The sequence below is a fragment of the Trichoplusia ni genome, unplaced genomic scaffold, assembly GCF_003590095.1.
Source record: "Trichoplusia ni isolate ovarian cell line Hi5 unplaced genomic scaffold, tn1 tig00001093, whole genome shotgun sequence".
Classification (NCBI taxonomy): Eukaryota; Metazoa; Arthropoda; class Insecta; order Lepidoptera; family Noctuidae; genus Trichoplusia; species Trichoplusia ni.
Genome location: NW_020800094.1, coordinates 188,887 through 212,591, shown reverse-complemented (window position 1 = coordinate 212,591; position 23,705 = coordinate 188,887). Strand labels below are relative to the sequence as shown.

At 36.9% G+C, this 23,705-nt stretch overlaps 1 protein-coding gene across 1 annotated transcript in view; it reads right to left on the bottom strand.

Annotated features, from left to right (window-relative positions):
• The window catches only part of LOC113507223 (probable sodium/potassium/calcium exchanger CG1090), a 35,397-nt gene extending 16,983 nt beyond the window's left edge, over positions 1-18,414 (bottom strand). Inside the window, exon 1 of the mRNA XM_026890093.1 lies at positions 17,468-18,414. Within this exon, the coding sequence (XP_026745894.1) occupies positions 17,468-17,479 (12 nt within the window). The 5' untranslated portion in view covers positions 17,480-18,414. The remainder of the gene's footprint in view (positions 1-17,467) is intronic.
• Positions 18,415-23,705: the final 5,291 nt, after the last annotated feature.

The window sequence follows — 23,705 nt, the reverse complement described above, 5'->3', positions numbered from 1 at the left end:
TTTCTCAAATTTCAGCTTCTAAGATTTCTATCTCACCCTGTGTCTTGCAACCTGCTCCGGTCTATCCCGACCCTTACATAAGCGTGCAAACTCAGTCTGTGCCACTTTCACGGTACACTTGCGACCAGCAAGGTTCCGAGCTAAATTCAATGTGTTTTGATTTTTTATTTCGCTGTTGCATTTTTTTCGGCCAGATTTGTACGAGTTCCTTTTTATGGACAAGGTTTTTCAAGATTTAGTGTATTTTATTGGTGAGGATAAATCTTTGTGAGTCGTGACAATTGTAACTTAGTTTTGTGCAGTATTGTTTTCAAATTATCAATTTGAAGAGGTATTCATGTTCAATTCCAATAGATGTACGTACAATATTAAAAGACTTTTGTAAAATAACGTACATAATGGTTATTCATAACTTGACCTAAATGATCGAACATTTGAAAACGCTTGATAACGAAATTCCATAATACTTCATACCTGATAAATATGAAGGAAAATGCAAAAATATTTTCAACATCGGAGAAATACGAGCTGAAAAAGGCAAACAGTTTCTTCAGCCATTTTACAGAGGTACCAATTATCTCGCTTCGTTACATTCGTGGCTTCAATTTGAACCGAGTTCGGTGCCAAGATTTTACCGATTACTGTAAAATCGATATGTTGAGTGCAATAACACGACCTTGCTTACATTGTAGAATAAAACCAACGTTAAATTAACTTTACAAAAACGACCCGCCATTCATAACAAGTTAATTATAACAACAGTTATTTAAACACAGTTTAACTTGACATTAAAGCAACACGCAACGACCATCACTCACACACACACAGCAAATTATAACACAAACATTCTACATTAATCTGAAATAAACCATTTTACGTTGACCTTCCTCCCCTTGTCGCCGTGTTAAAATGTGATAGGAGGGGCGGAAGGGGCACACGGGGAGGGATCAAGTTATAATGGTTATAGTATTGGTGTTGACGCACACATAGGAAGCGGGTTCCGATCAATACTAGTGATGTACCTCTTTACGTTGCACTTGAAATGTGTTGTTCGCTTCAACGGTCATCATAACTGCACAAAGGGAGGGATGAAACGGTTCCACAATGAAAAATGTTAGGAATTTGAAGAGTTCTCTGCATTTGTTATATGAAAAGAATTTTCTTTAATATCTGGAAGCAGGTTTTTAACTGTCTGGCTCTCTTTTAATACGGAGTTATGTTGGAAAATTGTTCGTCCTTTTGGACCAATGGAATTTATGAGTGTTTTTTAAGAAGTGGTATTTTACTATAAATATAGGAATGTTTAGATAGTACTGAGCACCATAAATAAAAGTTTAATAATATACTCTTTTTTATACTCAGGGATGGATTGCCTGTGAATCTCACGAATATTATAATTAAACCATTCTTACTATGGACTACAAAATAAACGTCTCAAAGCAAGAATTTAAACCAAAGCAATTTTCTCGTACTGAAAAGCTTAAAATAACATCAGCAGCTATATACTGTAAGTAGTGTTCACAGTTTGCCAAGCGATATTAGTCTTTATTTAAACTAAATATTTGTCCTCTTGATAGCTAAAGGAACATTTATTTAAGTGCCTATTTCGTTTAAACTCTGATGTTCTGTAATATAAAAAGTTGTTTTCACAAATTGAGGGTCGCTTTACAGTGTTATACTGAGTTTTATTTTATTAATTGTTTAGTTTTTTATCCGCTGTAATGGCTTGCTAACATTATTTGAACGTTTAAAGTAATTTTAGTACAATAGGGATGATGACATTTTTTTTTGCAGTGTCCGTCTTGTCGTATTTTGTATAATAATGGATAAGTATTTCTTAATTTGTCCCGCAAACATAAATTGACCAAATTACAGTGAATGAAACTTACGCGTTACGTCACGATTGAGTATAAAGTTTACCATAACGTCACAAGCCCCCTCTCCTAAACTTTAAAGCAGTTAATCTTTGTCAATTCTAGTTTTTCTGAAAAAGGAAAAAATACGTGTCTCATACTTTTCAATTACCTAACTGAGGGACTAATGAGATTTTTTCTTTTTATACCCAGTCATCATACCTATTCGGCAAGTATCTTAGTATCACACTAAGAATAAAAAATAAAAATATAGCTATTTCTAACCTTTCAACGTATATATTACTGATAATTACAAATTAATAAGTATAATATGACTTTTTTAGGGTGTATTAACAATTATTTATAACGATACCGTTTTCTCATGCGTATTTATCGGGATAGTCTGACTAGTAAGCCGTTATTAAATAAATCAGTTCATGTTTTATTTCGTAGCTGAAATTCTTTTCTTAATAATAATTGAACTCCACATGTATTCTGTCTGTATTTGCCTTCTTTAATCGTGTAATGGAATGTCACCATGTCAATAAAAAACAAACTCAACCATGTTTGGAATAAAGTTTAATTTTGCTTTAATATACATTATTTTTATTTACACTATTGGTTGATTTAACGTCAATATATTTGGGATATATTTTCGTTTATTTGCTATTGTTGTTGGACCTGTAACAGGGTCATAGAGGTGGTAGAGGTAAGGTGTGGCCTTCCTAAACGAAATTGAACGACCTTACGAAGGCTCCGAATATTGTCTGAAAATACGAGTTACTGTGTGTGTTGGTTTGAGCTAGTATACGTAGAGAATTCAGTCATTCCTTTGTAGTGTAAGAATATCGGGAACTTATTTGATACCTATTAATTATTGTCATGAAAAAAGTGAAATTCTATTTTCTACGCTATTCTATTTTGTCTTCGAGATTTTTTGACTATATTTTTTTGCAATCTTTTTAGATCTCAGTGGAAATTTACGATTTGTCCAAATAAAGTATTTGACTAAATCTATTAATACATATAAAAACGTCTATCGTCCGTTAGACAGGTTACCAAAAAATATTGACAACGTATTTTTCATTTTATTATAATAATAAAAAAATAAGGAAGATAAATAGCGCTTACGTAAGTATGACAGTGGGGGCTAAAAACATCAATTGCAAGTAAAAAGCCTACTGGTAAGTGACGTCACTTAACATATTAAACCACTGTAACCCCTTTATTTTCTTTTAACGAAATAAACAAAAAAATATATGTAAGTATATTTCCAATTATGTTGCTAAAAGGTCTTAACACAGGTACATAGTAGGGAACTAAATATCAACATTGTAGATACCTAAACCCGAAACACAGTTTACACCGCATTGCACAAAACACGGTCACGATACAACTTCAGCCAAAACAGAGGTTATGAAAAAAGTTTCTCGTAAGCTATATACATATATAACCACCCGACTTCGCTTGCGAAATAATCACGGGATATGGGAACCCTACTTAAGTATTATCAAATTAAATAAGTATTCCTTTTTAATTTACATAAGGTTGATAATTGCTTGTATTTGATATTTTTTGGTGAATTGTCTTGTGTGAGCAATGACGGCCAAACCTTAACTTGATTTGTCTTATACTATAAAGAACGAATGTGTGGTTTTTTTTTATGTTGCAGTAAACTGAAGATCCAATTCTTGCTAGACAGCTAGTACATTATAACTTTAGTTGTACAAATCCTTGACCTTGAATTTTCTTATCACGAATTACAAACATTGCTATTTCGACCATTACCACTAGTTGGCGTGCTGTTACTAGACGAAATGTATCCGATAAGCGGTGTGTTATGAAAGTAATAATATCGTGAAGACAGTTCCAGTTATCATATGTAATAATAATAAAGTAGAAAGAAATAGTAAGACTTGCAGATGTGGAAGCCAGAGGGCGCTCTATGTTGTATAGTGTACCTTTTATTCTACCCCAAAGTTTTTTTTTATAAATCTACTCCCACACCAAGGAGTTTCTTCTTTTCCACACCCAGACCAGACAAGCCTTCGTAGATCACAAAGACGCTTGTACTACGCGGAGACCGAATAGTGTCGCGTACAATGGGTTTTGCGTCAAAAATCCGGCATTCTGAGTAGTCAAGTTGATTTGAAAAGTGGTGAAAACCCTCCAATGATTTCTTGATTGCAAAGAAATTCCATCAACAAGGAGAATTTTAGAAACATTTAATCTACATACAATAATATCTATGATCACCAACAATGGAATTTATATTATTTTTCAGAAAGATGTCCTCTGTAGGCACAACATTAAATGTCAACTATAAAACGTCAAAAAGAAAAAATAAATTTAAAAAATATCTGAACTTGTATAAATTCCAAAATAACTGGTATTGTTTTGTTTTATTCCTTTGAGTACGAAGCTAAAAATAATCTCGGTGTAGGCGGCGGCGCTGTGTGGGCGACAAACGTTTATTACAGGACAACTTTATACAAATGGATTGTGAAAAACAAATAACAGCATTCTACTAAGAAGACGCTTTCATACACTTAAAAAACAATAGGGATGACGACTGGGTATAAAAAGAAAAAAATTTCATTAGTCCTTCAGTTAGATAATTGAAAAGTATGACACACGTATTTTTTCCTTTTTCAGAAAAACTAGAATTGACAAAGATTAACTGCTTTAAAGTTTAGGGGACTTGTGACGTCATCATCTCAGCCTATCGCCGTCCACTGCTGAACGTAGGCCTCCCCCAAAGAGCGCCAACCATCCCGGTCCTGGGCAGCCCGCATCCATCCGCTGCCAGCCACCTTCTTCAAATCATCGGTCCATCGTGCCGCAGGACGTCCTACACTACGTTTGCCTAAACGTGGTCTCCACTCTAACACGTGTCTGCTCCATCGACCGTCTGTCCGTCTGCAGACATGGCCGGCCCATTTCCACTTCAGCGTGCTGATTGTGCGAGCAATATCGGTAACTTTGGTTCTCTGGCGGATGACTTCGTTACGAATTTTATCCACCAGAGATACCCCGAGCATCGCTCTCTCCATCGCACGCTGAGCAACCTTGAATTTATGGACCAGGCCCACGGTGAGTGTCCACGTTTCAGCTCCATACGTCATTACGGGTAGGACGCACTGGTTAAAGACCCTGGTCTTAAGGGATTGTGGTATCGACGATTCAAAGATATGACGTAGCTTCCCGAATGCTGCCCAGCCCAAACGTATTCTTCTGCTCGCTTCCTTCTCGAAGTTGTGTCGCCCCAGTTGGATGGTTTGGCCAAGATATATGTATTCTTGCACAACCTCGAGAGCAGCGCCATTTACGACCACGGGTCTCGGAAGAACAAGGCCATTGTACATGACTTTAGTTTTATTTAGGTCCATTCCGAGACCCACACGTCGCGAAGAATCGCTTAGGCCGTTAAGCATCAGCTCCAACTCCTGCAGAGATTCCGCCATGATGACTATGTCATCTGCAAATCGCAGGTGTGAGATGTACTGACCGTTGATGTTCAATCCCCGTCCTTTCCAATCAAGCGTTTTAAAAACGTCCTCCAATGCGTTTGTAAACAGTTTCGGAGAGATTACGTCTCCCTGTCTTACTCCTCGACGCAATTGGATTGGTTTTGTGCTCTGTTCTTGTACTTGAACGGTCATTGTCGCGGCCTTGTACAAACACCTCAGCACCTCGACATATCGGCAGTCCACGAGACATCTCTGCATGGATTCCATCACAGCCCAGGTCTCGACGGTGTCGAAGGCTTTTTCGTAGTCCACATACGCTAGGCATAGAGGTTGATTATACTCCTCTGTCTTCTGTATAATTTGCCTTAGCGTATGTATGTGGTCCACGGTGCTGTAGCCTTTTCGAAACCCGGCCTGCTCCGGTGGCTGGAAGTCATCGAACTTTTGGGCGAGACGATTCGAGATAACCCTCGAGAACAGCTTATACACATGGCTCAGAAGTGAAATGGGGCGGTAATTTTCAAGCCGCGTATTATCGCCTTTTTTGAAAAATAATACCACCACGCTTCTGCTCCATGCCTCCGGTGTTATGCCAGTATGGATGACGGAATTGAAGAGCTTAACAAGCTCTGTCAAGACAGGTGTTCCACCTGCCTTGAGCAGCTCAGTGGTTATTCCGTCATCTCCCGGAGCTTTGTTGTTGTGTAGCTGTCCGAGAGCTATTCTAATCTCACCCATGTCAATGTCGGGAAGCTCGTCTGTAAGGTGGCGTGTAAGTCTGGCTCGTGGGTCATCCGCGCTGTGTGCTTGGGGCGGGCTCGATTTTGGTGAGTATAAGTCCCCATAATACTTTTCGACTTCAGCGAGTATCTCTGGCTTCGAGGTAACGGTAGTGCCCTGTGACGTACTGAGTTTTGTCAGGTGACAACGGGAGATATGAGCCTTGGAAAATACTTTTGAGCCTTGGTTCCGCTCTATAGCTTGCTCAATGGATCGGGTATTCGCACGCCGAGTATCGCGTCTTATCAGCTTTTTTATCTCCCTGTTAAGTACCTGACGCTCAGACGGTGTTGCGTTTATGTTTTCTCGCCGTTTCCTCATCAATTCCAGGGTCTCGCTGGTGAGTGCCGACTTGCGTCCATTACTCATCGGTCGAAAATACTTATAGCCCACCTCACGGACAACCCGTACCAGACAATCGGTGGCGTCGTTAATATCCTGAGTAGTTTCCAACATAGCGAATCGATTTCGTAGCTCCAACTGGAAGCTTTCGCAGCCAGCCTCGACCTGGGGCAGGGTTGGTCTGAGAGTTGACTTCATCAATCGCGCTCGCTCGATTTTGAGATTTATACTCAGAGTGCCTCTTACCAGTCGGTGATCACTACCGGTATTGACCCTGTTAATCACAGAGACATCTCTGAATATCTGGCGCTTGTTTGACATAATGAAGTCTATCTCGTTCCTCGTCACGTTATCGGGGCTCCGCCAGGTCCACTTCCTTTGGGGCTTCTTCTGAAAGAATGAGTTCATCAGGAAGAGCCCCTGAGCCTCGAGGAAGTTTACCAGCATTTGCCCCCTGTGATTTCTGCGCCCAAAGCCGAAGGGACCCACTCTCGACTCGCCATTCTCTTGTACTCCTACTTTGGCGTTGAAGTCACCCATGACAACAGTGTAGAATGTTTTGGTACGAGACATAGCTTTCACTATGTCTTCGTACATGGCCTCGACTTCGTCGTCTGGGTGCGAAGACGTTGGGGCATACACTTGAATGACCTTCAAAGTGTAACGCTCCGCTATTTTAAGAACAAGGTATGCCACCCTTGCCGACACACTGCCAACTTCCACAATGCTGCCCTTGAGTGACTTGTGGATCATAAAACCGACGCCACCTTGAGATGGTTGGTGTCCTTCTCGGAAATAGAGTAAGTGACCAGCCTCGAGAGTTATCGTCTCCTCCCCCTGTCTTCGAAGTTCTGATAACCCTACGATATGCCAGTTAATACGACTTAACTCTACTTCCAATTCGGCAACGTGCTCGTTCAGCCGTACGTCCGTTATACGTCGCCAAAGTCAATTTGCGTAGGTACCCTGCCGTCACCCGGGGATTCTTAGCACCCCCCACTGCACCGTTACCGTGGCCGGTACCATGGCCAGGAATAGTGCAGCTACCGGGAACTGGGGGCCGTGAATTTAAATTGTGCTGCATAAGGGGGGGATTTGCCGTAGTCACCACGCTTGGCATGCGGGTTGGTGACCGCAGTTCTGTGGTATAGTTATTCTCCGTGGGGCGCTGCTGCCCGCCCCCGGTGTTGTTTTGTCCCTTAGTCGCCTCCTACGACACCCACGAGAAGAAATGGGGTGGTGCAATTCTAGCCCGGCACCACACGGGTTGTGACGTAACGATAGAGTAAATTTTATACTCAATCGTGACGTCACGCGTAAGTTTCATTCACTGTAATTTGGTCAATTTATGTTAGCGGGACAAATTAAAAAATACGTATCCATTATTATACAAAAAAATTACTATCATCCCTATTATGTGGGAATGGAGAACGAGCTGAAAAAATGTACATACACACACATTCAAGGAACATTCTCCCACATCTGACAGTCGGGTAAAAGCCAGTTTTCTAAATAGCAAAGGAATTTTAACTTACGAGTAAATCTCTCGTACATTTTTCCTGGAACTGGAAAAGTCAAAACCGAATTTCGTTGTACACTTTCTTATACAGCGGTAACTTGGTAAGGGGTGGTTTACGATGTTGCCTAAAGGCCCCGAGGGTAAAGTAAACAGATTACACACAACTCACACAGATTGTAAGCCGGCTGCGATTTTCTGCTGTTTTTTTTTCGTTCAATCATTCTGACTTGTCATAGCTACGTAATGAGCGTAGCAACAAAAATGTTTTCTCGGTATTTTGTTCTACGAACGTATTTATATAAAGGCCTTCAAGACGAACAGAGCGTTTGACATTTTTATTTGACTCTACAATTGAAATCATAAGTCTATGAGTTACGCGTCGTAGGAGTTATATTTTGTAGCAAGCATAGGTGCTACGAGGCGTAGCAACAATGACTGGGTATAATTTATGTTCCTTTTGTGAACCTCATATCATCATATCTATTGATGAAATGATGACGTACATTGAGTTAGGTTATTCTAATGCATAAATTATCAAGCCCAATGGAATATTCTCGTATTCGCCGCAATAACGCGGGGTTGCCAGTGGGGATAATAAAATTAATAACCAGTTAGGGTTGCCAAGCTCAAGTTTCTTATGCAACTTTTATAAAAGGATTTTGATACAAAGTTTTTTAATGTATCATAGTTATGATAGTAGCAAATATATACAATGCACATATATAAATCTACATTACATTATTACATATTATTCGTTAAAAGATCTTATAAATTTAGTATACGTGATTATCTTGACTTTGTAAACCAGTACCATGTTTCATGCAACATGATACTCATGCTTCATTAAAATGCTATACAGACTAACAAAGTTCGCTCTACAATACCAATATTGAATTCTAAAAGCCTCATTTTGTTCTAGACACCCTAATGGTGCTGAAACCTGACCCACCTCTACACAATGGTATTGACAAACAACGGACGTGTCGTCCAACACGTCCGACGGATCCGACAAAAGACAGTTGCAGTGTACACAAAGAAGAAAGGGGATAATGGCAGAATGTTTGCGGTAACGACTAATAGGGTGAACCGTTGTTCTATTCTACACAGTTATTTTTCTAACTCTATTAGGGATTCGTACAAAAATCGTAAAAACGGTTGGGTAGAGTTCCGTAGGGTCCCAGGACTAAGTTGTCTGTCCGTCTGTCCTTCCACCCGTATATGATTCCGTCCGTTAGACTGTCCTGACTCTGATCTTATGAACCGTGATAGGTGGAAAGTTGAATTTCTTGCATAGAGGATTTTGGCTGCTGTTACAACAAAAAGAATATATGTAAAATGATGAATTGATCATCATCGAAATCTAGGTAAATCAAGTGTTACTTTCATCCGAATGTAGCATCAGTCAAGGTGTAGTTAAAGTGATTAAAATCGTAGTAGTGACAGAGGCTTCAAGTATGTAAATTTTCAGTCACAAAACAATTTTCAAAAAATCTTCCTATAATTGACCGACTACTTCTTATTTGAAATTAAATTGACATTGTAGTCGACCCAGAAAGTATCAGAGGTTAGTAAGATAGTTATTTAGGTAGTTGTTTAACTTTGAAAACGTCCGTTCCAACAATGGACCATAATAGACAGCATGGATAGCCAACGAAAAGGACAAACTCTACTAACATAAACTAAATACAGCCAAAACTAAAATAGAAATAGAATCATGATTGAAATACGCTAACTGTGTTCCACTAGATCTGGCTAGAATTAAGGGCTGCCACAAATATTGATATGACAGCGAACAGACAGAAACTCTGGCTTTATATATATGTTGACAAGGGAAACAGTCAATCGGATTATTTCCGAACGATCTGGAACGAGGGTTTGTTGGTCTGGTCGATCGATTACGAAGGCTTGTGTTTTGGTCCATCGGGTGACTATCCCATTACAGTAACAACCGAGCTTCGGAAAGAAAGATTGGATAACATTCTTATCTGCTTTCGGGGTGGGGTATTCTCTTAGTAGCTGGAAGTATAGATCAGATAGTCAGTTGCAACAAGTTTAATATTAGAGATTTTGATACATCAGGTGAAACAGATATTATGGCCGTAACCTGCAACGGCTGCTGCAAGAAAAGTATGAATCACATCTAAAGCATCTATGTAAGAATGCGAGTTTCTTTGTCTCGAAATTATTAACTTCATATTGAAACCAATTCATGTATGAGCTATTTGCAGACTCCACTTCAGTAACGCTTATTACGATAATTTTAATTCATGTTTATGCACCTCCTTCCTTTTGACGACCTCCGTAGTCGAGTGGCGTACGCACCGGTTTCAAGGTGCCGCTAGCTCTGAGGACCCGGCTACCATCCCCGGCCGGGTCAATGTAAAAATTATTAAATGATGTAACGGTTTACTCACGCGTATTAATCCCGACTAGTTTCGGACCCAAACGGAGTCCTTACGCGTGAATAAACCGTTACATCATTTAATAATGAATCATTCTCACGATAGTTACTATCAAAAATACAATGTAAAAATTCACATTTTCTACATTTTCTCGGGTCTTTGTGTTTGTGGTACCTTCGTTGTATCTGAATTCCATAACACAAGTGCTTTAGCCACTTACTTTGGATTCAGAACAATGTATGTGATGTTGTCCGCATTTACTTATTTAAACCTAATTATCCGCTTCTTTTTCAAATATAATGCTTAAAAATATCCGTATCCGCGTAGCAGCCCTGGCCCGCCCACACGTCCATTACGGTCCGCGTAAATATTTAGTATATTCGCCTGTACGGGTCTTTTAGCAGAATCAGCTTCAAATAAACTGGACTGGAGTTTGTATTTGGTAACAGGAGCAGTTTTATTTGTTGGGAATGTTTGTTCGTCATTTTAGATGAGAATTAGGTGAATGTGTCTGTGTTGGACAAGTATAGCGTTTGAAAAAAATGTATAATATAATGTATACGTCTACGTCGTTTTAGAGATTAGATTAACTTTCCATGAAAGGAAAGGTTTAATAGACCTGTATTCAACTGTAGTTCAAAGGGGGCAAATATATGTATACTAACTACAATTTAATATCCGAAATTATCTCTTATTCAACGGATGAAAATTACGTTAAATCATTGTTTTGAACTTATGTTGATTCCTTAACGGCATAAATAAACTGGCTTATTCCAAAGAACGCTATTAAATGTATAGCATATGAAAGCATGCATGAGGTTCATAAACCCAATCCATTCAGGCTTTGACGTGTGACGTCACTCATGACGTAACTCGTCTGTCTGGCGCCAAGTTGGCACCGAAAGAGACCAGTGGGTCGCGTGGCTTGCCAAATATATGTGGAGTACTGTCGCGGACATAAATGTGAATTAGCCAATTATAAAAATAGTCGATCATACCATATTTCTGTCTTAAGTCCAAAATTAAAAAAATATTACTTAAGACAAATGGGTCTATAATCCCCAATATGCAAGTGAGTTTGTGTCATACGATGAATAGTTTTTTACATTGGAGTAGCCTGTGTAGAGAGACAGCAAACGTATAATCCAATGTCTTATCTTAAATATGATGCGAAAATTAGGAGTAAAAAAAGGATAAAGAAATGGTTACATAAATTAGTTTTCAGTTCTGATGTAGTTCTAGAGTTCTTATTTTGATTGTGTCTGTACCTAGTTTGTAGACAAAAATATGGTCTCGTTAATACAGTACACAGTAATGTAGGTCGTGAAACATAGTGTTTTGTAATAAATTGGCGTTTTGTCTTGAACTTTATTATTCTTATGTCTGACTTGGATTTAATGGTGGCAATTAATAATAACAAATGGGTAATGGAACTCTACTAGTAGCTTTCTATGGGAACTTATTTTTCGGTTGCAATTGGACTGGACTTATAGTCAAGATACATCTCTAGAGCACTAACGCTGATTGAATAATAGAAATGTATTGAGCTGACAAGTCAAAACTATGATACGTCTCGAAAAGAAATGTCATATTCATACATTTGAAGTTTTCTTTTTTTGACTACGCTAATGCTTGACATTGTCTGTTCACTCAGGTATATTGCTTCCAATGACATTAATTGAAAATTAATTGTTATACATAAAAGTGTTGCGTGACGATCGATATCGAGAAGAAATGTCTGTTAACATTGATTTCTTTCGTTGTTAACGTTTCAAAGGAATAAAATGTAAATGAAAATTACATAACTAATGTCTTAACAGCAAGACTGTTTTGGTTGGAAAGGCAGCGATCATTAGTTATTATTCACTAAAGCAAAGCCAGGACGTTATACTTAAAATGAAAATTCCACAAAGCAAAAAAGAAAATCCTCTCACCAATTCCTTCCAATCTCTTATTTATGTTTCAAATAAAAGGCAATTTTGTTTAACCCCTTTATCGTCCAAGTTAAGTTATATTTGTCTCGTAAATCTTGGGGTCTCTTGTATCCTAGTTTCTGAGTTATTCATGAGCTCTTGATGTTTGGGTCACGACCTCAATGTTACAGTTTGGCTTTTGAATTGGAGCTACGACACATTAAGTAGTCTGACATAGTTACTTGAATACGCTTAAATTAGTACACGCTGCATAAAAATAACCATTTAGCAAAGACCTCTACTTTTCTTGCATATTTAAGGAATATAGAGGTCAAGAAATATTTGAACCTATGTAGTATTACAAACTGATTTACTCAAATCTCATCATAAGCGAAAATCTCTACAAAAGATGTTACGCTACGTAGATTTCGTAGCAAAAGCTACGGAGCGTAGCACGGGGATGCTACGAGCTTTGATAAACCCTACTAAAATCTTATCGGGAATCCGCTTATATAATTACGAATGTAATATTATAGTATGAGGTTCTATTGAATAGAGAGACATTAGATCCGTTGCTAAGGGTTGGCCTTTGACTGTTATTCGCATTAATTCCTTTCACAAAACTAATTAGAGCTTAACTTAGTGTAGAGTTGTGGAATTGAATACCTAGAATTACTCAGTTATAGCTCAGTACGTAATTAATACATATATAAGTATAGAATGTATATATAGAAATATTAACCTAGTTTATTAATCTATACTAATATATAAAGCTGAAGAGTTTGTTTGTTTGTTTGAACGCGCTAATCTCAGGAACTACTGGTCCAAATTGAAAAATTCTTTTTGTGTTAAATAGACCATTCATCAAGAAAGGCTTTAGGCTATAAACCATTACGCTGCGACTAATACGAGCGAAATACAATGGAAATGTGAAAAAAAACAGGGCAGGTATAAATCATAACTTATATCCCACGGGGACGAAGTCGCGGGCAACAGCTAGTTTATGAATATTTTAATAATGTACTAATTTGTCACTTACGAACTTATTTTTTTTTCCAGTGGGGGAATAAATATTGCTACATTATACGGGTTGATAAAATGGAACACAACCTTTTCAACTTGATGAGACTTTAGATACCTCATTAAAATGAGGACACGGTCTTAAAGAAAAAAATACTTGATATTTTATTTTTATAGAGATATATTTATTTCTTAGGTACACGTTGTTTGTAGTACATACAATTAATAAATGTTAAATACACTTCAAATTGTAAAACTATCATTTATTGCCATAAAAAGGTTCCCTAAGTAAATCAAATGGTTCCTACTCTGGTCGCCTAACTCAATTCTTCGATTCTTATATAAAATTCAAAGAATATCTTGTTGCGAAAAGTTTTTATACTCTTAATGAATATTTAAATGATGCCTAACACTTTTACTACCTATATTGTGACGTTTCACTTTAAATATTTGTAAAATTTTGTACGCCAATTGCTGGCAAAACATGTATGGGTCTGATTTTATTTCACCACCTTATGTAACAAAAATACCTGTTTTTTTTTTAAACATTACCCGTGTTTTCACAAAATAAATTATCTTTTATCTTTTATATGATCAACTAGCTGTTGCCCGCGACTTCGTCCGCGTAATTAGAAGATATAAGTTAGGAATATTTGAACGAAAGCCCTCGAAGATTAATATTTTTCCCCGTTTTTGCCACATTTTCCATTGTATCTTCGCTTCTATTAGTTGCAGCGTGATGTTCAATAGCCTAAAACCTTCCTCGATTAATGGTCTATTGAACACAAAAAGATTTTTTGTGTTCAATAGACCATTCATTTTCATTCAAACTCTTCAGCTTTATATATTAGTATAGATATAGATTTAAACTACAAAGAAAACTCTACATTCATGCTTACTCCAATCATAGTTGTAAACTATAATTAAAATAAAGAAAGCCCACAACGTAGAGACACAGAGGCCACCAGGCATATCCGATTACCACGTCACACTTGACACTTGACACTTGACCGCCACTCGGGAGGTGGCACTCTATCTGACCCTTCATAATTGGTGACCCATTGGTTCGGAAGAATAACCTTTGTTCTGCCTGTTAAACGTCATTTTGTTAAAGTTGTATGGATTTTAGAAATATTGGTATTTTTATTGAGTTTTTTTAGTGATACAGTGTTTTAAATGTATAAAATTTTCATGTCGCGGTGTTTATAGTTAAATTCCTCCGAAATGGCTCTACCGATTCTTCTGAACTTTTGTGTAGATATTAGGTAGGTTTGAGAATCAGACATCTTTTTTCATTAACTTTAAGAGCATTTTTTTTTATACGTGTGAGTACGTCATAGCGTTTAAGTATTGATCGCCATGGTTATTTGCTGTGGATGAGCGAACAAAGTTTATCACTTCTGAGATTTTTGTTGATTATATTCTCTTATTTTATTAGTAAGATACCATACTCACAATACCATATTTCTGGCACCCTTTCACATCGTGTCTAGACAGGAATGACTAGCGTAGCGTAAATATAAAGTCTGTCGGATTTGCCAAAAAAATGGCGTGGAGACTTGCAAAACTCGAAATCTCAGTTTGCTTACGAAAGCAAAGAATATCTCTCAGTAAGTATTTATTAATTAATGAAACTCAAGAATCACAGGCAAATTTCTACTTTCTAGCTGCTATGGTTTATGGTACATCCTGGTGACCGACGGACGGACAGGTGGCGAAGCCGTGGTAATAGGGTTCCGCTCCGTTCCCTATACCTTTTGGGCACTGAACCCTAAATACATCATAGAGCAACGTTCGTTTGCGAATATGGCTGTCAAATATTTGTATCCACCGACCATTCTTCTGCTTTCGGAAGAATGTTTTCATTCAGCAGTGGAACAAATACTGGTATGATAATAATCAAATAATTCCTTATCAATAAGTAAATACTTCATTTTTTTTAACGACCCCTGCCCTACGGAATTCCATCCTTGTTTCGCGGGGGTTTTACAAACATTCAAGTTACACTCAAAAAGACACCCAGAATCAGAAGTAGCGTAGTGGAGATCTCACTAATGCTTGTCCTATGCGGGAATCGAGAGTTTGGCGTGGTGACCTATACCACTCAACTATCCGTGCAGTATATTTCTAATTCCCTCTCAATTAATATCACATATTGAACTAAAGATCAAGATGGGTCGATGACATAATAAAGGTCTCGGGACGAGTCTGGATGAGGCTAGCACAGGACCGTAGAAATTGGCACGAGAAATGGGAGGCCTATGCCCAGCAGTGGAAGGCTGTGGATGATGATGATGAACTAAAGTAAAACTTGATGATCCACTCTCAAAAGACATAAATATTTTCAAACAAATGTTTCACAGTAATATCAATAAGGAAAGGTTACACAGCCTTTGGTCCCTTAAAGGGCTACCTGAGCCCTCAAGGCAGTTAGAATGTTAGTAGGGCTGAATAAATAATTTTATATCCGTATTTATGTAACGTAAAGATATATCAAACAATAATATACTAATTCCGAATAATTATTATTAGAGTCCCTCCTGATTTTCGTATGGAATAATAATCATTATTATTTTTCTGCGGATATTTGTTCTGGTGATATAAATCTGATGTAACTTATAGAGTCCAGATTCAATCTTATGTATAAAAATTAATCCATGGAAAAGTCTTTTTATAAATTGCAATTGATGTAAGCCTTTAGCCAGAAATCTGTTTGTCAAAGTAATTTCAGCCATTTTCTCAAATACACTTTTCTTCGCAAAGATCTTATTTGTTTAATTGTCTCTTTTTTCCTCTTAATGTGTGTTTTTAACTGAGTGTCGTTTGTGAATTAAACTCGTTATCCTGATCGCATTTTATGTGTTATGCAGTTATAATGATTCTATTAAGGACATAATGGTTGAGACAATCATGTCTGATTTGCCACGATTTTTTCCATTTTTGGAAGATCATTCTTCTTCTGTGACACTGTAGATTGCAATGTAAAGTCGGGTTACGTTAAGAATATTACTATATGTGGATTTTGCACAATCTGCAATGGTTTTGGCTAATATAGTTACAATTTTGGCTAATATCATTCTGATACAATCTCCATACAAAATACGTCATATTTCTATCTCTAGTAAACAATTAATACGATAGGCAGAATATAGAAGACGGCCGATAGTAAAGTCGATCATAAAAAACTAGTTAGGCTAATCTTCAAAGAAATACTTGTTGTTGACGACTACCATTTTTTGGGTAAAAAGTAAACTCATTGCTAAAGTTCCACTGTCCGTCTGTCTGGCAGCCTATCCGTCCGACCGTCCTTCATCAGGTTGTATCTCATGAAACGTTATAGCTAGATAGTCGAAATTTTCACCTATGATGTATTTCGGTAGCCAATAAACATCTTCATGCCCTTGTCGTACACCAGTAGAAGATTTCAACCTGACAATATATTATTGTCAGAGTAAAATTTTAAAATAAGTATTTAATGGTGTACAAAAAAAAAACTTAAAACGTACAGCCATTATGTAAAGGTAGAAAAAGAAAACATTTGTCTCTGCCCATCTCTTTCCACCTGCAAATATATTCATAATCTGTATGCATATATTAATAAATCATTCACACACCTCGGGGCGTGTATTCATAATTAATTCTTCTCATACGTATTAATGTTACGTTCATTAATATTAACCTTCATATACGTAAAAACATTAGTAGTACCTGTAATGAGTATAATATACTTAGCTATATAACGACAGTGTTATCGATTCCAACAAATTTCGTAAAGTTTTTAAAGATCGATACGCTTCCAAAGCCCTGTTAATATTTGACGAATACGTAATTGTGTTTAAACTTTTTTAAGGACTAGAACATTTAAGTGAATATTATATTGTTTTTAAAGGTTGGATTTTATAGAATATACAATACGTTTAGATATGACTCAACTTCGAATGGGTTGTAGATTTATTGAATGTCAAATTTGATTCTTTTTTTAATGTATTGGATTTTCTTTGTGCTTTAATGCGTTGGCAGTAAGTATAGTGCTGTCCAAAATATTCCTGCTTATGACGTAGTTCATTTTTTGTCTACAAATCTGTTATTCGAACGTCAAGATTTTTTTCTAATGTCAAACATAATTTTATTTTCACAGATTATATAAATAATAAAAGTAATTCCTCACCGTAGGCTGCATGGTTCTGGCGGGCGGCCAGCTGTTCTCAACACTCGCCGCTATTTATACGCCCAGGGTATCGATTTTCCCCGGAACCGTTACGTAATACACGACACGACCAAACGTTTGCCGCCGCTGTCTTTTACACTCATAAAACGCACATCTTACTTTAGCCTCAATAAAAAAACTCCGACAGATTTATTTTATACTCAATTTAAAAGTGTAAACCAACCAGGCTGAATATAAACACTTGTGTTCGAAAAAAAATTTAAAGAGTATTAAAATTGAAAATGGAAGGCGGGAATTGACAGTTAGTTTTTTTTTCACAAATTTTAGTATGACTCCGGTGTGGTGCAAACTCCGTGGAGGTTTGATACAACCGAGCTCAGTGGCGCCCCCGAGCTGACTGCCGGTGGCTCGGGGCGACTGCGCGACTCACGCATACAAACAAAATCGCAACATTGTTTCATCGTTTAGTCTTTATCTTGCACACAATAAAGCTGAAATTTGATTGACGGTGGCAGAGAATTGAGGGCGTCGTTTCCCTTCAGATTTTGTAGACCTTATAATGTTCAACATAAGGGTACTTTTTGTAAGACGTGGTGTTACAAGCATTTGTATTCCGGCGAGCATTGTTTCAGCATTGATGGAGGAACAGACATGATGGCGCCTATTTTTCATTCATTTGTCAAAACATTTGATTAAATGGATTTAAGCTGGTTTTGTTGAGGTTTATTAACTTCTAAATGGTTTTAATTTTTGGATTCAATTTTACGAGTTTATCTTTTGTTATCGGGATTAGATATCAATTGGGGGAGAAATCGGGAGAATACAAACGGGGTCAACTTAATTGGTATTAAACTGAATAATTTATCGAGCAATATTAACGAGGTTTATACTAATCACATAGGAAACATTTTTAATGTCAGCCAAATTTTTCAAAATCAGTCTTTTCAACAACAGCAAAAAATATAATAAATATTATTATTATAATGAAAAAATTCGTAACAGTTTACTTTAAAGTTAACCTTCAGTTAAATAATAACCGTGAAAACCTCGTTAACCGCGGTAATGCTTGATAGAATTACTGTGTTTACTCGCGTAGCGCATTGATTATCGGCTACGAGAGCGTAGCTGACGTAGCAGCGTCGTAGAGCTCGTGTAGATCTTAATTACGTTTAAAGCATTTTGATACTTGACTGTTTAAAATATTTTGATGATTTATTGATATTTTCTTTTTGTATAGCTTTTCTTAAAATATCATTTAATGTTAAGTAAACAAACAAATCAAGTGTCAATTCCAATCGTAATCCTCAACTTCTTTCACTTAATCATTTGACTCTTTATAAAACTCCACAAAATGGCTGCAACTTTTTTCATGTCTCACTTAACAGAGACATTGACTAACAGTGGATGACGTCACAAGAAGCCATAACCTTCCCCATCAAGGACCCGCACTTAATTACGAAAGGACTCTAAACTCCTACCACCACGTCTTGAAATAATAATATTGTAGATGTGGAAGCGAGACAGAATGACAGATCACTGCACAATGTAGAGCGCCATCTCGCTCTCACAACTGCAACACCCTCACTTAGTAAGCTGATATTAGTTCCCCAGGGAATATTAACTAAGCTATTGAATTTTACAGGAAATTGATCATCATTTCAATTTTGAACTCTATGTTAATTAAAATAAGTTTGAAAATTATTTGGCAGGTACACGTGTGCAGATTAATTTTCATGCAGTGTGACTTTTTTATCATATTGGAGAGTTGCTGTACGTTGAACAGGTTTCGTGTTTCAAAATGATTAAAAAGTCAGTTTCTGTTTATTAAAAATGTCTTTTACTTGAATTTATACTAGCTTAAGGACATAGGTACTAGATAAGTCTCTTGGTTTCACTTGAGCATTTTTTAATTTATCGGAAAAAACCCCTCAACATTTCTTCCGCATTTTGCAATAAGAAGTAAAATTTTACGTGGTAGAGAATATTTATTAATTTTTACTACTATTAAAGATTTCTTTAAAAATTCGAAAGAAATGGTCAAGTGCGAGTCAGCCTCGTCACGCACAGGGTGCCTTACAAATAGGATAAATATTTTTTTATTATTGCTTAACTTCAGCCTTTATTTTTATTGGTATAACTGCAAGAGTAATAAATCATCTCACGGTTCGTGAGATATTGCCTGGTAACCGACGGACGGACAGACAGCGATGTTTCAGTAATAGGGTTTCAGGTTTGGAAAAATAATATTTCCGTCACACTCTGTAAATCTTCTTCTCTAGATTGTAATATTAGTAGTTACTTTTAGCCCGTACATTATTAATTTGCCCTGTACATTACATCTTACCGCAAATAATGAAACTTTGGTAGCTCCTAACAAAAACGATTTTAGAGCAACTAAACATTCTTTAGATACTATATTTGCAACGTTCGCTTTTAGCAGCTACATAACGGAGAGCTACATAAATACTTTATTCATCGAACTAAAGTAACACCACTCGTAAACTACTTTGCGAACAGCGCCATCTATTATCTATTATCAACATAATTGAATAACTTGGAAGAGAATGCAGACATTTTTAATTCAAGTTAGTACTATTTGTAGCCACCAGATGGACAACATTCGGTTTATAGGTGAATGGGCGAAACAGGGTTCTGGCCAATGACAACTTTGACGTTCGAAAAATGCTACTTACGAGCATAACTTAAATCAAAGATTTTTAATATTATGTTTTTGCTTTTTAATTTTGAGGCGCCGAAAGAGCTTTGGCCCAGGCCAATGAAACCTATTTGCCTTGCGCTCAACAGGTTTGAATAATAGTTTTTAACCACAATAACTTTCAATCGATTTCAAGTAATAACAACTGAGAAAAACTTAATGAAAATGTATGGGGCCAAATGACTGCTGTTTCACGTTAAATGAAGAAGAATTAACAAAATCGGTTCATCTATTCCGAAGCTCTGAGGTAGCAAACATGAAAAAAACAGACGAATTCAAAAGCTCCTCCTTTTTGAATGTGACAATCAAAATAATTTGTTTTTTATTTCAAGTGGGCCGTTTTCCAAGCACTTTCAAAACGTTAAGGTGATGGCTCTAGTTGCGTGGTTCCAAAGTGTCACTCTTATGGAGATGAACTGGCAAGAAACTCCATAGAACACACTCCACAATAAAATAAATACCTAATGATTGAAAATATTTGAACAAAGATCGAAACAAATAGTCTGATTGGAGCATATTTGTGAGTTCAATAGGATCAACCTAATAAGAAAATCATAAAGGTTGACTGTGACAGGAAAGCGAAATAAACTTATAAGAATAAAAATCCCATAACGTTGTATACTGATACGTAGAATTTGTTAAGTTAGGGTTGGTAGAGTTTTTCGCGGTACTTTGCGAAAGCATTCCCGCTTGGCCCCCGATTAAAGGGAACGGGGAAGCATTCCAGTGGTTTTAGCCGGTATTAGTCCGGCACACCCCTACGCCTTCCCAGGGCAGAGGAAGTCCATGAGGATTTGCACCGGATAAAAAAAATGGTTTGTAGATATTGGCCGCGTTGATTCGGAAGCTAGCCCCTACATGACGTCTGATTTTTTTTTGAACACATATCTTGACGTGGTTTTCTTGGCAACATTTTACATAAAACGTTTATGATGGCATAAAGGAATACTTTTTTTCTATGATATTACGCCGTACGCTTGAAAGTGATATGCTATTAATGATAAATCAAAGGAGCTTTCCATTCATTTTTTGTATCCTTGAGCCGCAGGATGTTTCAAACAATGAAGTCACTGTAAGACAACTAGTCTCAGAACAAGCATTCGTGGATCACCCAAACGCTTGTCATACGCGGGGATCAAACGGGTGATGCGGTTGACCTTTATAACTAACGTCTTCATCATATATGATTCCTGATCAGCAATATTAGATACGAAGTGATGAATACCGTTTCAAAACAACTAACAAATGCCACAATACGTACATAAGGAAAACAAATCTGCAATATTTGTCGTCATTGTTATAAATACCACAATATAATGTCCTAATCACTGTCTGTATGCGACACTTTTCACAACTTTCTTCGATGTCACGCTGAGCTGTCAATTAAAGTGTCCCGCAATTCGACACACAACACAGCCCCGTCACACAATTTACCAAAGTCAAAATTTCAATTACACTCAAACACAAAAATAACATTACCATCATTAAATCTCTTTGCATTCAAATTTCATCCTTGTGCTATCACAATAAGAGCGTCGAAATAATTGTAGAGTCGTAAAGCATGCTTGGTTATTCAAGTACTTAGTATAGATGACAATGTTGAAAGGATCATGAGTGCATTAGCTATTGTGGGGACACAAAGGCATATCTCCTATGATATACGTCAACGGTACTAAGGGACCACCAACTTATCATAAACCAGAACCAAGGTAAAATGATTCTTGGGGCTCAAAGAATAGAGTTCATGTGGAAGGCAAGTTATAAGTTGGTACCTGCAAAGAATGGCTTGTATAGATTATTTTTTTGGGGTTTTCGTTCAGTAAATTGGGTTACAACTTATATTTGACACTTGAATTCATGAGTTTCGAGTGTTTAGACCTCATTGTTTGTAATCCGATTACCAATGTTTGTTGTTTTGTATCGAGAGCTTAGACTTGCTTTGAGCAGGTGTGGATTATACAGGATTGGAGATTATTATGTTGTAATCGCTGTAATGGTTTAACATTTGAGGAATTAAGCGTAAATTAACTGAGATAATATTTTTGACGTTAAGTTTTAGTAGATTGTAAAACACGCTAAAGTTCGGTTAGATTGAGTAAATATCAAAATGGAGTAGCTTTTTCAATCAATTGATGAGTTTGTTCAATAATTTCATGATCACCTTAGACTGTATAAATATTAACCTGACTCTCGAAGTTAAACGAATAAATCATTACAAATGATTTATTTAAAGACACGTTTAATTACGAATAAACTGGCGACTGTTTCAAACCAGATAGTTTTTAGTCCTGAAAAATCATTTGAGTGTTTTTGTATGAAATTGAGAACTGTTAATAAGCTAACTGTCATATATTGAAAACCTTTAAATGTGTGTTAACCTTATCTTACAAGATAAATTGTAAACTCTTTTTACCAATGTTTAGGCATGATTGATATTTTTTTTAGGCAGTACTAGAAGACTAAACCCAGCTCATTTAAAGATTGTGTTAAAGACATTTTTTATTGAAATACTTTTAGATATACATATGTTTGTGGTATAACTTAATAATACATTAATAAGTATACTTAAGTACATATTCATAAAATCCATTTTTCTCTTGAGGTGTTTTGGTCGCAGTTGGTTATAATTTGGCCCGTGTCAAAGTTTTATATGATATTTTTTGCTTGGCGAGGCAGCTGCGCGTTGAAAAGTCAATATCTCATGTATTGTGTGTTGTGGCCACATGTGACGCGCCGACTGCGATCGTTAGCTTCGAGGTAGATATATGGATGGTAGGAAACAACTTATATGGATTGTAAGTCGAGTGGCCATTATATACCGATAATTTTGATGGTTGGCTTGTTGGTCTAGCGATATACAAGAAATATGTACTTTTCTAACTGCTAGTAGCCATCGTCATCATCCTAGCCTTTTCCCAAGCATATGGGGGTCGGCTTCCAGTCTAATCAGATGTAGCTTAGTACCAGTGTTCTACAAGGAGCGACGGTCTCCTCAACCCCTTAGTAAGGTTGTTTGGACTGGTTGCTTTTCCGCTTCTTGCGGGTAGCGTAACGACTATCAAAGACGTGAAAATAGTAAGCTGCTAGTAGCTCATGATAATTAAATGAATATTGAAATGCTTTTGTCAATTGGATTTATCTAAACTACTTCTCCGAATTTCCAAATCCAACATAAAAATTCTAAAATGATGAGTAGGTGAGATATTCCACCTTATAAAGCTTTCATGATTGTGCTAAAACCAAGAGCAATGCAGACGCATCAAGCATCTCCAACGACAATCTTGGATCTGCCACTGGTTACTTAACATTCAACAAAAAAAAACAACTCTTCTAAAACGTCAATTCATTTTTTTTTAATGTACATACATTAACCAACCATCTGCGCCAAACACAAGCAAAGGCACCGCACATTCAGCCACAACATAATAACAGAAATACATAAGCAATAGACATGATACAAATGATTTGTATCCGCCATAGATGCGGTTAAGTCGCGCGGAAATTCGCTATGGGTTTGTAAGG